The 15,541-nt window shown below is 44.2% G+C and overlaps 1 protein-coding gene across 6 annotated transcripts in view; it reads right to left on the bottom strand.

Annotated features, from left to right (window-relative positions):
- LOC139101751 (serine/threonine-protein kinase Wnk) overlaps nt 1–15,541 on the bottom strand; it is a 198,463-nt gene that overhangs the window by 11,135 nt on the left and 171,787 nt on the right. For 4 of the 6 annotated variants that reach the window (XM_070655145.1, XM_070655147.1, XM_070655149.1 and 1 more), the window contains 3 exons: nt 10,730–10,946; nt 5,334–5,509; nt 121–5,088 (listed from right to left, as the gene is read on the bottom strand). In XM_070655145.1, coding sequence (XP_070511246.1) covers nt 121–5,088; nt 5,334–5,509; nt 10,730–10,946 — 5,361 coding nt within the window. The remainder of the gene's footprint in view (nt 1–120; nt 5,089–5,333; nt 5,510–10,729; nt 10,947–15,541) is intronic. The other 2 variants (XM_070655146.1, XM_070655148.1) reach the window with 1 other exon arrangement.

Below are 15,541 nucleotides of genomic sequence, written 5' to 3'. Positions count from 1 at the left end.
ATATTAAAATTTTATTTTTAATTTTTCTTAATTATTTTTATTTTTTTTCTAATAAGAAATATGAAATATACGTATGTACGTTTCAAATCAAATAAACTTTAATTCAAAATTTTTTTTTACCGTGGACGACGAGTGATGCCTAGCAGTAATCGGAGGCGCTGGCGAAGCTGCTCCGTGTGTAGTAGTGTCGACAGCCGGGCTGTTGGATCTCTGACTGTTTCCTGGACTGTGAGTGGTCGTGTCGGGGGGAGATCCTTGCCGCATCATCGCTGATTGCGCAACGTTTGTTTGATTCCCTGCGGTTTGCGTCGATACAGAATGCCTTGCCATCAACGGGCTATGTTGTTCATTTTGCTGAGCTGTTTTTTCTACGACAGTTGTGCTGCTACTAGCGAGCACATATTGCTGTTGTTCGACATTTTGATCGGACGACGGTGAATTTATGCCGCTTTTCGGAGAGGATGACGCTGTTTTTCCCTGAATCATACCGGAACTCAGAATATACGACTGATTGTGATCGAGATTTAAAGAAGGATCGACAGTTTGTCCGCCGTTAGAAGCTGCGCTTTGAAAATTTGGTATTTGATTGTTTGAAACCATAGTCGTTTGTTGCTGTACGATTGTCGTATTCTGTTGAACAAAAGTTGTATTTTGTTGATTCGATGCTGAAGAAACGGCGATGTTCTGTGTGGTTGCGCAAGGTACCATAAGCGTTTGTCCATTCATTTGTATAAATTCTTGTTGACCTTGCATATTTGATGGTCTCACTTGCGAAGCGTTAAATGTTACTTGCTGATTCGGACTAACATTCGCTACTATCGGACTTAGTTGATTTCCGAAAGATGTTGTACCATTCACTAAAAATTGGCCGCTATTCGGTGAAAGAAACTGTGTTCCCGGACTATGTTGCTGAATTATCTTTCCGCTGGTCGCTTGTGGCGCTCTTATAACCATACCAGCTGGACCGGCGGCCAATATACTTTGACTCGGATTAAATATACCGCTGTGGCTTTGTACTGGCGTTAACACGTTCTGGCCATTGACATTCTGTATTTGAAGTTGCATACCAATGTTACCCGTATCTTGTAATAACGTAGCTGTTCCGTCTGCAGACATTACCATGCTACCTAAGCCAGGCACGATAAACTGCTGAATAGTAGGAAAATTCTGAACCATTCCAGTTGCGCCATTCAATAAATTCACCGGTTGAAGAAGATTTATTTGTTGAGCTGGTTGAGGATTTGTAATTATTTGCTGAGCATTAAATTGCGCAGACGTCGCGCCGGTCTGGCCGTTCATCACAAGTTGCGCTGGTGCTCCGGCTTTACCAGGCACGATAGTTAATGCCTGAAGCATGGGCCCACCTATGCTCTGAGTCTGAAAGTTTTGTTGCGCAAAGTTTGATTGCGATTGCATCAACATACCAGTATTTTGCTGAGACGAAGCAATATGCAGCATTGACGCTACGGTTTGTGAATTTCCTTTTCGTTTCTTGTATGATTTTTTCTTTGTAATTGTCGGTTCGGGCGATAATAACGCCGGTTGTCGATTCACCGTCATGCCTTGATTAGCTGCTACTGTTCTAGACACGTCCTGATTTGCGTCAATAATAGATTGAGTGTTTTGTATTACGTTACCGGTAGCAACTGTTAAATGCGGTATTTGCACATTCTGTCCTATGCTGTCCATCGTCATTACGCCAGGTTGAATCAACACTGGAGTTTGAATAGTATTCACAAGTACAGTAGGTTGTCCTATTACTTGTTGAGCTACGCCTACCGCGGGTATTACTTGACTAACGGCTCCGGTGACACTCGTAACCATCGGCGATACTGACAAAGGTGGCATAGAATTAGCGTTAGAAATAATTTTTGGTGGAGGAGGCGCCATTACGCCGTTAATGGTCGATCCAGTACTCGCCATTATAAGTTGACCTCCGCTAGATACCAATATATGACCAGGTGGTAGCGTTGATCCTGCAGGATGTTTTAATATACCTCCCGAAGTGAGAACGTTGTGAACTTGAACATTAGCTTGCGGATGTTGCTGCTGCTGTGGTTGAGGCTGCTGCTGCTGCTGCTGCTGTTGGTGGTTATGATGTTGTTGCTGCTGCTGTTGGTGCTGCTGCTGCTGCATTTGTGGTTGCAATGATGAATTTGTACTTGTCTGAGGTACTTGTATGCTGCTAACAACACTTTGAACCATTTCAAGCGGTGATTTAGATACGCTTATCATCGATGATTGACTAAGTGGTATAGAAGAATGAGTCGTAACTGGAGTATTCGGCATATTCGTCAACATCGTAGATTGTGTTTGATGCTGTGATTTATTTGGCAGAAGACAGGGTATAGCAAGATTTGGTATCGCAGATGGTGTATTTATAGAAACAGTAGCCGTGTTTGCTCTTCCGGCTAACACAGACGTAATTGTGTTGCTACTAACTGTATGGCCACTTGCCATCGTTGTTATCACGGACGATGTTCCATTAAAAGTGTTCACGGGTATTCTGGAGACAGTATTGACGGTGTGTGGATGAGGTTGATAGCCATCTAGAGAATTTTGCCTTGTTACTTGCCGTTTTACTTGTGACGTTAAATTATCTGACGCAGAGGAGGACGTTTGTGACGGCGAAGTGCTAGGTGGAATACCACTGGAACTCATTGTACCAGAACTAGGAGTTTCCGATCTTTGTTCTTGAATGTTGCCGCCGATCAAAGATTGTGATAATTGCTGTTGAGCTTGTGGAGTTAATGTCTGCGATGACATTTGTCCCGAGACATGCGAATGAGGTGTCGGCGGTTGTGAATAACTATGTGGCGTCGCCGGTTGTGACGAAATTAAACTCTGCGGAGTCGCTGGTTGCGAAATTCCGGGCGTTGAAGCTGCTGGCGTGTCTGAATTAGCTGGACTATTTGTGCCGATAGGAGATCCATGACTTGTGCTCACAGTGCCACCTTGTATTGGTCGAGAATCAGTTTGCGGTTGATTATTCGTTTGATATCGCTCGCCGAATGTTGACGATGTAACAGGATCTTCGCGCTGATCCGTGTGCATCAGGTACTGTCGCTGCATTTGTTGTTTATATTGATCTTGAATGTAAGACTGTGTATCAGCGTTGGTAACACAGCCTTGACATGGACTGTTCTCGGAATCCGTGCCACTGCTTGATGTCGGTGTCATACTACTATGTACAACAACCGGCGATGTCGCGTGATTTTTTACGGAAGCAAATGACGAGGTACTAGTGGGACTGGCGATAGAGGAAGGCTTTGATTGAGGAATATAAGTGTTAGACACGTGCATGCCGTGACTGGTTTGAGACGATGTTTTCGAATTATTGTTTAACATGCTCACTTGAGAACTACTGACACCGGTTTGCCTCGATATCGTACTGTTTAGCAGCGCCGTTTGTTGAGCGAGGTATCCACTGGGATCCTCTAGGAACGAAGGACCGCTGTTATTAAATGTTGAATTTATCTGACCATTATTTTGTTGATTATTTTCACTAAATTCATCTACTGGACTCGGTGTCGAATGATCCAGTCCATTGTTCGTTCTTGACAACTCTCCATGCTGTCTCTGTTTTTTCACTATTATTTTATTTGATTTCGCTTTTTTCCGTGCGGTCTCGTCCGTCCAATTGGAAGGCTGTGGAATGTGATGATGTAGCGGTGGTACACGATCAAACGAATTACAATTAATATTTTGAACTGTAGCGGACGACTGATGGGATGCAACCGCGGCGCGATTTTGTTGCTGCCACGGCGGTGTTCTGTTGTTAAAATGCATATTGCCGGACTGCCCGTTTGGTCCCATACCAGACTGCTGCACCTCAACAACGTGACTGGTGTTCGGGCTTCGTCCCGTATGATTTGTCAGAAACTGCTGTTGATGTCCCATTTTAGCATCTGTATTTGATCCCTTTGAAGGGTCGAAATTTCTTGTCAAATATTGTACTTGATTTTGAGTGTACATTCGTTGAACGTTTTCATGAGAATTATTCTGCAAACTACCATTTTGGACCACATGGTTTCGCTGCATCGAATGATTATGTAACAAAAGCTGCTGCTGTTGATGCTGCTGCTGCTGCTGTTGTAAATGCTTCGCATTTATATCTTCATCAATTGACGGTGTTCGATTATGCCTATTCTGAATGTCAATAGTATTGATATTAGTCATGACAGTAGACCCAGTTTGCTGCTGCATAATGTCTGCGGAGTGATGATTTAATTGTTGATTAGAATATTGTGGCTGGAAGCACACTTGTGACATTTGCTGTTGATGCTGTTGTTGTAACTGTTGTTGAATTTGCATCTGAAAATGATCTGTTGATTGAGATTGCATAGCGTGCTGATTTTGTTGAGGCTGCTGCGATTGCATTTGATGCTGAAGTTGATGTAATTGCGGATGGAGAGCTTGATTCGGCACTTGCGACGATTGCATGTGATGCACATAATTTTCAACAGAATGCTGAGTATTATTATAATTCGTCGATTGTTGTTGATCCACTTCTTGAACTAATTGTTGTTGCATATTGTGTTTTTGAATTTGCTGCAAATGCATCTGCTGCTGCTGCTGCTGCTGCGATTGTTGCATTACATGTAGCGACTGCTGATTTAACTGATTAATATAATGAGGAGCCTGTTGTTGAGCTAATTGATTTACTACAGTATTTTGATGCTGCTCCTGTTGTTGCTGTTGTTGCAAAATTTGCATATGCTGTAATTGTTGTTGATGCGATAATGCTGATAACTGTTGCGATTGTTGTTGTTGAGGCTGCTGAGATATATGGTGTTGAATAAGCTGCTGCTGCTGATGCTGCTGTTGTTGTATAATAAGTTGTTGATGCTGTTGTTGTAAAAGTTGCTGCTGTTGTTGAGACATATTATTAAAATTTGTACCCTGCTGATTCATAATCAACGGGTTGCCCATCAGCATGTTCGACATATTATGTTGATTCAGCCTCTGCTGAGGATTTCTTGTACAACTGCTTACGTCATGATTTTGAGACGGTGAACTTAAAGACTGATGACAAATTTGTTGTCCATTCTGCTGAACTTGCAAATTTGGAATCGCAATTGGCCATACCTAAAAATTAAGTAATTATAATATATCTAAATAATTAAACATATGTGAATAAAATGAATAAAAACTTAATAATTAATTTACTAAATATTAAATTTGTTTAAAGATAAATCAAATATAATTTCTTCTTATATAATATCAATAATATGTGATATTTAATATTGCAACATTCTGCAAAAAAAACACAACTACCAATTCGTAAAAGAGATCGGTAATTTGCGAATCAATTAAAGCTATGACTCAATTACCTGCGATCCATTAGGCACCGGTGAACCTTGAACTCCAGATGCCGCAACCGCGGCAATAGCTCTCTCCCGTTGTGCCAGAAGTTGCGAAACCGAGACGCCGGAATAAATGCCGCCTATGCTTCCTAGTTTCCTCTTCTTCTTCTTGCTGTGACCATCTGCGCACGCCAATAAAGTATCTGTTAATAAACCGGAATCCAATTACTTTCGATTCGCCGGCATCTATTTGAAATTGAATCGACAAAGGCTTTTTCCCATCCGGGGCGCAATTGTGAAAGACGATAAGTTCTCGGCGCTGTAGAAATTAAAATACGACTTATTCGCCCTAATCCGGCGCCGTTGGCTTTCTCGCTTATTATTCAGACGACGTTTCAAGCTTCTTAATGAAGCAAGTGTTCCATTTGAAATCCTGCCGCAAGGTTAAATCGTATTTAGCTCGACATTTCCGTGCTTTAACTCTCCGTGCTTCTTGAAACGACTTTTCCTTCAGTCTCATTATCATTCCGGAAAATATCTTTTAAAAAATAAAAATATTGTCCGAAAAAAAAAATAAAATGCCAAATTAATCAATGTAATTAACTTGTTAAATAATCAATATAATATTACAGCACATAAATTGTATTAAATACATTTTATACAATAAAAATTGTAAATTACACCGACTTATCCTTGCTGCAACAGGTACAATTAATGAAATAATTAAAATTACATCATAGATTTATCGTAATGTTATTTGTTATAAATTACTAATTATGATATTGAATTAATAATTTATGAATACGTAAAGCCAAACTTCCAAATTATGATAAATAAGAATTGTGTAATTACATAATACTTTTGATAACGTTATCATTTGCATATTTAAGAAGAACTGCCGCGGGGGCCATCGACACTACCGAATTACTCTGATTTACGAGGCGCGTTAGATAGCAAGGGGGATGAGGTATTCAGCGGGGCGGACAGGCCAAGGGGATCTTTTATCTGTAAACCTACAGGAGGATAATTATTCTCCGTGCGCGCCGATTGACGCGGGAAAGAGGGAGCCAAATAATTCTCGACGGAGGGAAAGGCACGAGAACGATGGGAGGCGAAAGCGAAGGAGTAGTAATGAATCTACGGCGGAGTAAGGCAACTTATCCGGCCTGACGATGGTAGTTTAACCCGATTTTCAAGAGAGGGAACGGTAGATTTGCGTAAAATCTTTGGATCCATTTTGTGGCTTCCGGGGTTTTCGCGCGAACGCGTAAAGTCCTCCCCGTCTACTTGGAATGCCTGCAGTCAATGGCTCGAGCAATAAACGTTCTCGTCGTTAAACCCCGGTGAAAGAGGGCGACGTAGTAATTGGAAGATGTAGTTGGTCGTTTGCGGCTGTTTCCAAACGCCACCTTACTCACTTAAACACGTTGAAGCATTCGCTGCTGACTTTGCCCGTAACAAATGATCCATTTTTACGGAACTCTAATTTATTTAAACTCAATTTACAGACTATCGTTCTCTTTATTGACTTAATTATTAAAAAAAAAAAAAAAAAAATTGTTATTAAATTCTCAAGGTACATTAAATTATAATGCATCTTATCATCACTCACAGCATGAGAGATTTAAACAGACAAATTTTAAAATACCACCACCATCTAAGTGGCATCGCGAGCAAACGCGAAATAAATTCTCACTTACAAGTAGTACCCGCTCAAGTTAGAATCTCGCGAACCTGTGTAGGTGACATTCGTAAGATCGCGGGATAGAATCACTCCTTATCGGTCCCACTGTCGCAACATCATTGCGCGTGAACGCTGATGGCATCGTCGGGGCTATGTCTATGTCTGCAACGGCAGACGAGTCTACGTCCTCCAGGTTCAATTCTAGCTTCGCGAGATGACTCTTCAACGGCGGGCATAAAAATCCGCCGGGGATCACGTTACGTTACGCCGAGGCGTTGATGCGGACTGAGCGGAACAGATCAAAATGCGCTTGCGCGGCTAACTGACGGAAGTGGGTGCAAGGGTGGCCCGGAAGAGAAACAGAGAGAAGAATAAGAACCCTCCACCGAGGCAACGAACGTCACTCCCGGGGCAGGCGCAAGAATCACAATCGGATGCAGCCGTTGGACCGCAAGGCCACCCTCCCCCTCCTCGTCTGCGCGCGACCATTGCTCGGTCTCCTCTCGTACGAAATTAACCCTTATCAACTTCGTGTCTACCACCACCGTCCTCCCCCAAGGCTATAACCATGCTTCTTTCACTCTTCTTCCTCCCGCATCTAGCTACCTCCACCCGGTCGCAGTAACATTCTCATTCTCGTCGTCATCGTCGTCATCGTCGTCGCGGGCAAAGTGAGAGCGGATTCTTTTCTTTTCCCCGAGACTTTATTGATCGCCGCTGCGATAAGAAGACACGATTGATCTAAGATGGCCGCGTAAGATTATCGCAACGAATATATACAGCCGAGGAAACACCCTGAAATTCGATTCTTCCTCAACGCGATCGGATCAATTTATATTAATTCTTTATCGCTTAATATATGGATAAGTCGTTTGTACAGGCTCTCTTTCTCTCCCCTTTTCAATTTTCCAGTCAATTTCCGCAGGCTTTTAAATTGTATATCTCATTATCCAAGATCTGCCTCTTTATTTTGCTCAAGATAAACTGCATTTTACACCTACACTTCCTCAACGGGAGATTATTTCTCGCAGAAACGTCCTATGCAAACAGAAGTCTTTAGAAAAGAATACGGGTCGAATAAACCCGTCAAGTCGGTAGTGCTAATCTGTTAACACAACACGATACCCCTTGGTGGGCAACGAAAGCTAACAGAGTCGCGTGTAGCAAAATTCGCCGAAGGAATTTCTTTTTTTAAGTTTACCACCTGCAACGAAAATCCGGTGGAGGGTGGCTGTCGCGGTAGAGGGTGAGCCCGAGTTCGTCGCCCGTAAAATCGTTTCTCGGTGCTCTCGGGATGTCTTCGTAACTGCCGGCGTGCTACGTCGACGTCGAGGACAAAAGTGATCGATCGAGCTCCAAGGGAAACTGTTTACGGGGGAAAATTGTAGAGCGATAAAAGATCGCGTAAACCGCGCCCTGGATTCGGACAGATTGGCATCGCGTTTGATTGAATAACAGCACGATGCGCGATGATTCTCATTAAACGCGCTTATTGACATTTCCAATCGGATATAATGAGGATGGACTTAAATTACTGTAATTAAACAATAAACCGGAATGCATTTTAACTGACAATACATATAATACAATAAATAACCTGTTTAACTTTTCCTTGTTTAAATATACAAAAAAGAGATTATGAAATAAAAAAAGAAATTATTTTTGTTTTTTTCTAAATTAAATTGAGACAATTAACTGCGAAATCTTTACATCAGTAAATTGCTTAGAACGATTATGACTTTCGTTTTGCTCTCGTGACCGATAAAACGGACGTTTAATCATTTCTGTTCCCAATGCGGCGTATATAATCCATCGTACGCAAGCGAAAACCCTCCCTCTTAAGCCAGTAAAGTCAAACTGAAAATCAGAAAAAGGGGGAATTAAATCGGCTCCCAGCGGGGAGTGAACGCGTTATGAAAACTTGGAGCTCGACGTTCGACGATAAAGATTCATTCGAGCCTCTCCACTTATTCCCTTTGCCGTTCTTCTCCCCTGTAGAATAGATGTGTGCCTGTGTTTGCGCAGAGCGCGAACTTGAATGCGAGCAGCCCCCGACGGCGCGCCAGAGAAAAGAGGAGAAAGTCGGGGAGGACAAAAAAAAAAAAAAGCCAACCCTGCCATCCAGAGCGTGTCGTTTTATATCACCGGAGAATTGGAATCGAAGCGGCGCGGGCGCGCGCGTCGATGTTAAAACGACCCTATAAAGTCCCATAAAAACAGCGCCACCGCGACGTATACGTATTATCCTACCTCGCACACTGGCCGTAAACTCGAGTTAAACTTCAGCCCCAGATTTCCAGATGCGAGCGCGAAAACTGCTGACTCCCCTGCGGCGCCGCGCACGAATGCGCCCATATGCAACGGAATGCAACGCGCTAATCTATTTGCGAGCGGATGCGATGAATCGATCCGTTTTTATTATCGAAAATGTTGGTTATCGTTGAACCGGACCCCATAAAAGCCGCGGAAAAGAGAACGCCCCGCTAATCGTAATCATAAATACAAATGTATGACATTAGTCTTTAATTTGAAATACGCCGATTAATAATTTTTTTTGTTACGCATTTGCGCTCGAGATATCTCATTTTCGCGGTGTATTCGAGTAATTCGACATCGAAGCGTTTTCAGCCCCGCTGTGAATAATATTAAAACGCGCAGGGTGAAAGTTTAATAACCGTTGGCCGCCGGACGCGGCCGGCGCTCGGCTTTCAATCTACAAGCGGATTATAATTTCTAGCCGACGCAATTTGGAGTACAGGTACGCCGGGAACGCGTCCGTCGCGTCCTGCAACAGCCGCTTAATTAACGGCGCGGAAAGTAAGGGAAAAAGGAAGGGAGAGGGGAAGGGTGGGAAAAGAAGCGACGGCGGGATGGGATACGTCGGTTATGGGATTTGGTAATGAAATTCGGTGGAGAGTTTGGCGGCTACGGTGATACATCATTCCTCCACCCAGCCTGCACCCCGTTCTCGCCCTCCTCTCGAGCTTTAATGCCAACGCGGCGGACGAAGGACGATTCTCAAGCGGAAGGAGGAGGAGGAGGAGGAAACGAAGAAAGAGTAGATGGAGGTGGAGGAGAGTGAGCGAACCGACTTCGCTAATGCCGCAATTTCGTCGTCCTTCTTCCACTATGGACTTTTTTCCCTAATGATCACGGCTCACTTGACTGGGTGGAAAAACTTTTGGTCTTCCTCCAATAAAAGTTGGCACGTGTTCCCGTGCGACGGTGAATAAACGTCTCGGCGATTATGGCGCCGGTTCGACGTCCGACTTGACAGAAAACTTTGTTAATACGCTGGATCGATAGAGAAAGTTCCCCGACATGTGTATATATATATATATATATATATATATATATATATATATATATAGAAAAAGAGAGAGAGAGAGAGAGAGAGAGCTTGTGTGTGCGAATAGAATTTGGCCTGTCATCAGGATTATGAAAACGGATGTTGAAGATTTGGATCTTGATTCTGATCGGTCGGATAATTACTCGACTCGAAAAGTAAAACAAAAAAAAAAAAAAAAAAAATACTTATTCGATGAAAAACATAATTATCAATAAAAAAAATTACTTTATCATTGAATTCAAACTATTGCCCGTTCTTAAATTTGGTTAACATTCCTATTTTGATTTAAACTTTCGGATTAAATTCATATCCTGTATATTTCATCGGTAGCGATTTCTTTCGCTCGATCCGGGCTATAATCCGATCGTTCTGGTAGCATTCGCACTTTACCTTTTCTGGTTTTATCCGACGACGTGGGCGAGTCGGCGTTCGCGTGAATCGAGGCCGTTGTCGGGCCAGAAGATAAAGTCGACGATGAGACCGCCGGCGTGCAGGACGCAACTGGACTGGCGGCCGCGGCCGGCAGCAGAAGTTTCCTCTTATGGTTGCAGAGCTTGGTCATCTCCCGCGTCTTGCCTTGATCCGGGCTCCAAGGTCGTGTCGCAACCTGAAACAAGAACGTGTACGACGCTCGTTATTCGCCTGATCGTATCGCAGCCGGTGTGATGAGACTAACGAGCTAACTTTGAATTATTTCGAGCACATGACGAAAGTCTCTTTCAATATTCTCTCGAGGATTAGAGAAATCGTGATACCTGGCCTCGTCTTAGAGTATCGTCGAAATTATTGTGAAAAATCATCAAGTATTCTTTCGTTCAATTATTCACCCGACTATTCCGTCAATGTCCGATCAACCGACACGTAGAACGCGACATTTACGATTCATAATTGGCGTTTTAATATTTGCGAGACGCATTTCGCATAAAACGGGGCCGATTTGTCTCTGACCGATTTCGTCGGATATCCGAGACGGACGAGCGAGAGGCGAGAGCGCGAAACGAGTGGAAAAAAAAAGAGCCTCTGAGAAAGTCGGTGGCCTCAGATTGACAATGCTCATGAATCTCATGATCGATGCGCGACGCTACGAGTAGAGTTAAAACGCATCCGAGCTGGAAGGCCGCAGGCCGATGCCTGTAATGGCTGTGCGCGAGCTTCGCCGTGTTACTTGTCAGCTCGGAAGAGACGTTCCGCAACAATTTACGGCCGCAAACACGATGCCATTACCAGCGTGTTGTAAATAGGATGATACCGCTTGATATACAACAAGTATCTCTAAAGCGCGCCGCACGAAATGTTAATCGCCGTGGCGTTTTTCCGACGACGCAATGGACGCCGATAGCCAGATGGATAATAACGACGAAAAAAGGCGCCACAGCTTAACATAGATTGTTTTAAACTTAAAAATAAATCGAGTAAAGGCTAATCGAATTACGGAATTAATTTAGAAAATTATGCGCAGAGGGCAAATACTGGATATTATATTTCGGAAATCTGGCAATATTTAACGTGTACACTCAGCAGTTACAAATGCAGATCAGGTTTTTGCCGAAAGGAGACGTGCAGAAATTCGTCGTGCGACGAGGCGGTATACCCGGCGGGTTAATTAAGAGCGACCCAAATACGGCGCCGAGATTATGGTATTCGCGATGGCGCGGCGGTTGGCCTTGCATCACCAGCAAACTCCGACGAGTCGCTGCGCCGATGTAATGACGTACGCACGCCGACGGTTAACTCAATCAGAACGTGTTTTCTCCAACTGGCCTATTATTCATTCCCCTTCTAGCAAGGAGCTCATCAGCGATGATCACTTCGCTGGCTAATCACGCCCACTCGCTTGCCACGATGCCGAACCAAAGTAACGGGGAAAACGTGTGTCGTGACGTGAACTCGTCTCAAGAATGCCGCGGATCAAAGATATCGTCGCGACAAGCACCCACGTAAAAGAATACAGAATTATAATTTACAAATCGATTGTGGCTACTATCGAATTAATAAGTTTTTTTTTTCTTCTTTTTAAGATAACGCTGATTGATGTCCACCAAAAAAAATAGCTCGAGGACGAATATGCGAGGAGAAAGAGGTACGAGTGCAAATAAAATACGGAAAATCAACGGATGTCGATACAACGCTATATGTAGAACAAAAAATCAAGTTTTTTTTTTCCCCCGGTCGAAATTCATCCGTTATGGGTGTATGTATCGCGTGCGAAAATTCAATCCCTCTCCCCCTTTCTCTCTTTTTTTTTTTTTTTTATATTTATACTCGCTCGTGATGCCGTCGCTTTCGAGCGTGCTGTTGCGGTTACATCGTACGATTGTATATACGTGCGCGAGGTATGTACGCAAGGTGTTTGCATCACTATCTAAATAATCCTCGTCACCGGGAGAGTGCCATGGGCTTGCATATACGCTTCGCCGGTGCTTTCCACAAGCATTATTTCCCGTCACACGCCGCCCGTTTGCACGCGAGGTAATCACGACCCGGCGACTGGCGGCGGAAACCGCGATTTAATCCTTTTTCTCGGACGCGAAATGAGACGCCGTACTGCGACAGAAACGACTTTAATGCGATAGCTTTTACCCGTTCCCTTGTGCCAGGATGAACCTTAGCGGGAGTCTCTTTCTCTCCCCCGATTAGACGATCTCGAAAGGGAAAATAAACCTCTGCCACGCCGGCTGTAATTACCACGCCTAACGAGCCGGTCGTGTACGCAATATATTTCGTCTGTTTTACATAAAATTATTTTATACGATAGGTGATTATACCGCGTATAGTCGGACGGATTATTAGGTCGGCAGGAAACACCATTAATACCGCAAAACCCTTTCAAATATCCGGAAACCGATACGTCCGCGATGAAGATACTTTTCCACGTGGACTAGCACGCGGAAAATAAAATGCAGCGAGTTATAATATTATAGAACGAGGCATTACTCTTGTTTCTCACACACACATCTGCAACAGTGATTCCAATTACGAGAATGTCTTCGATAAAATTTAATGGTAATGGGAAATAAAAAAACTAGCCGGAGACGTCGTAAACCAATTAGACGCAGCCTAGTCGAAAGCGTAATATTGAAATCTCCATATTTACCAATATCTGGCGTTCGCAAATAACGCGCGTTAATTGCCCGCGAGCTGCAGGAGCACAATATCCATGTGGAATATTCGTGCTCCAACATCGTAAATCGATGCACGCACGTCGTGACCGACGATCGAGCGCACAAAGCTCGGAAGCTTACCGGGTGATTCTTGATCGCGGGTACGCGACGTCCTCCACGGGTCTTACTTCGAGAAGAGTAAATCATCGGGGTGCCAGCGCACGTCCGCCAACTCCGGATCTCGGGGTTCCAATCAGTTCCAGCGCGCGGGGCCCTTATTTCTCTCCCAAGCGACGCGTCGCCGCTGACCTCGAGGTCGTTAAATTAAATTTATGTCAGTCCCCTCCCCTCCCCCCCCCGTTCTCCTTTTAGCCTCCTTACGCGAACGTTCTTGCATACCTATGCACCGTGCGCGTTTATCGTTACCGCGCGACATTATACTGAATTAACGTAACAAGGCTATTAGTCGGCGATTTTACGACTTTAATTGTGACAGCGGGACCAACCGAGCTCGTTTTCCCTGCCTCACAAATTGGTTCTCGAGACAATTGCGCGGGGGAGGGGACACGTCGTGGCCGTACGTACCTGTCAGCCGCGGATAATTAAGCCCGCATACGTGCGTGCATATACGTAAATATACGCGGCTCGCGAGCAAACGTTTTCCAGAGAACGTCGGATCTACGGCAACCGAGTGACTAGATACGCGTCCTTTTCGGGTAACAAGTGGCGGGCCATTCGTCACAGCGAGCACGTGCAACAACGTTCCACTAAACGCCAAACTGGATATTGTATAATTGAATGAAACGAACGGCGAACGCGTCGTTACGTAAAGTCGCGCCGTTTAAAGCGAGGCCGAGCCAATTATCGGAATCTCTCACAATTGTTGAGTTATTACGAATTTCCTGCGACGAGCGTGGCACAAAATAAAAGCTGCGGTAATTTGATTATACACGCAGCGCGCTGCACGGCGTACCCAGCTATCACTTGCGTTTATCGCAACGAATTTGCAATAAGTTGTAACAATATTAGTAAAGCTCGATTGTTGCGTTACGCGAGGCAATTGATTTAACAGCAATTTTGTGATAATTAATTTTAAACCCACTTTCGCGCTACGACACTGCGCAGCTTTTTCATTTTGCGTGCATTCCCGTGATGAGAATGTAAAACTTTATAGAGAAAGAGAGAGGTGGGGAAGGAGGGGGGATTCGCGTTATTAAACTCTGCCACTATTAAAAGTCTCGCGTCAAAGCCGGGAATATGGATCGACAATGAGCGCTCGTCGACGTCAATGCGAATATCTAATTTACGATCGACGACGCTGTGTTCCCGCATTAATATCGCCATTATTGAACTCGAGCAATTGTCGGGCATAATGAAAGGAGCTTCCACGTCTGCGATCGCCTACGGAAAACACTTGGTGCAGTGTCGCATTGTGAGACGACGGTGAAATTGCACATTTAACTAAATCCTCAAACTGTAGGCGCGAAAAAGAAAAGAAAAGCGATCGTTAATAAACTATCAGCGAGTTATCGTTATCATTAAGTAAAATAATAATTTCCGTACCGTACTGCAACGCGAACAGTCCGAGCTTTCCATTTCGGAAGAACGTGCGTGCCGATTCCGTGATAATGAGTCGATAAATTCGCGACTGAAAATAGAATCGGGTTGCGTACGAAGTCACGGAGATATTTAGGTTACTAGACGCCGGCAGCTAATTAATTCATTAATTAGTAACTCCTCAGCGGTAATTGCGTGCCCGCCTCCATTTCACACAAAAGGTGCTTACCTTGATTACGACACGCGCCAAGATGTGCGTGTGCGTACTCGGCTCCCGAATATTCAATTAGTACCTTAATGAACGACAATTACGTAGTTCTAGTCGCGGCATCACGGGCGTAATGCATCCCAGTCTTGGTACATTATCATAGATCGCAAAGGCGATAAAGGAGAGGCGATAAAACCGAAGGTGCCCGCGGGAAGCTCGGTGAACCGTAACACTTTCAAAAGTCAATCGTCAGCCAACGTGGGCGTCGTCGCGACGTAACGTCGAGCGTCACGCCGACGATCCGGGAATACCGCGAGGAAGGAAAAAGGAGCGCGA

The sequence above is a fragment of the Cardiocondyla obscurior genome, linkage group LG04 (genome assembly GCF_019399895.1).
Source record: "Cardiocondyla obscurior isolate alpha-2009 linkage group LG04, Cobs3.1, whole genome shotgun sequence".
NCBI classification, from domain to species: Eukaryota; Metazoa; Arthropoda; class Insecta; order Hymenoptera; family Formicidae; genus Cardiocondyla; species Cardiocondyla obscurior.
The sequence above is the reverse complement of the archived record's forward strand: the minus strand, read 5'-3'. Positions and strand labels throughout refer to the sequence as shown.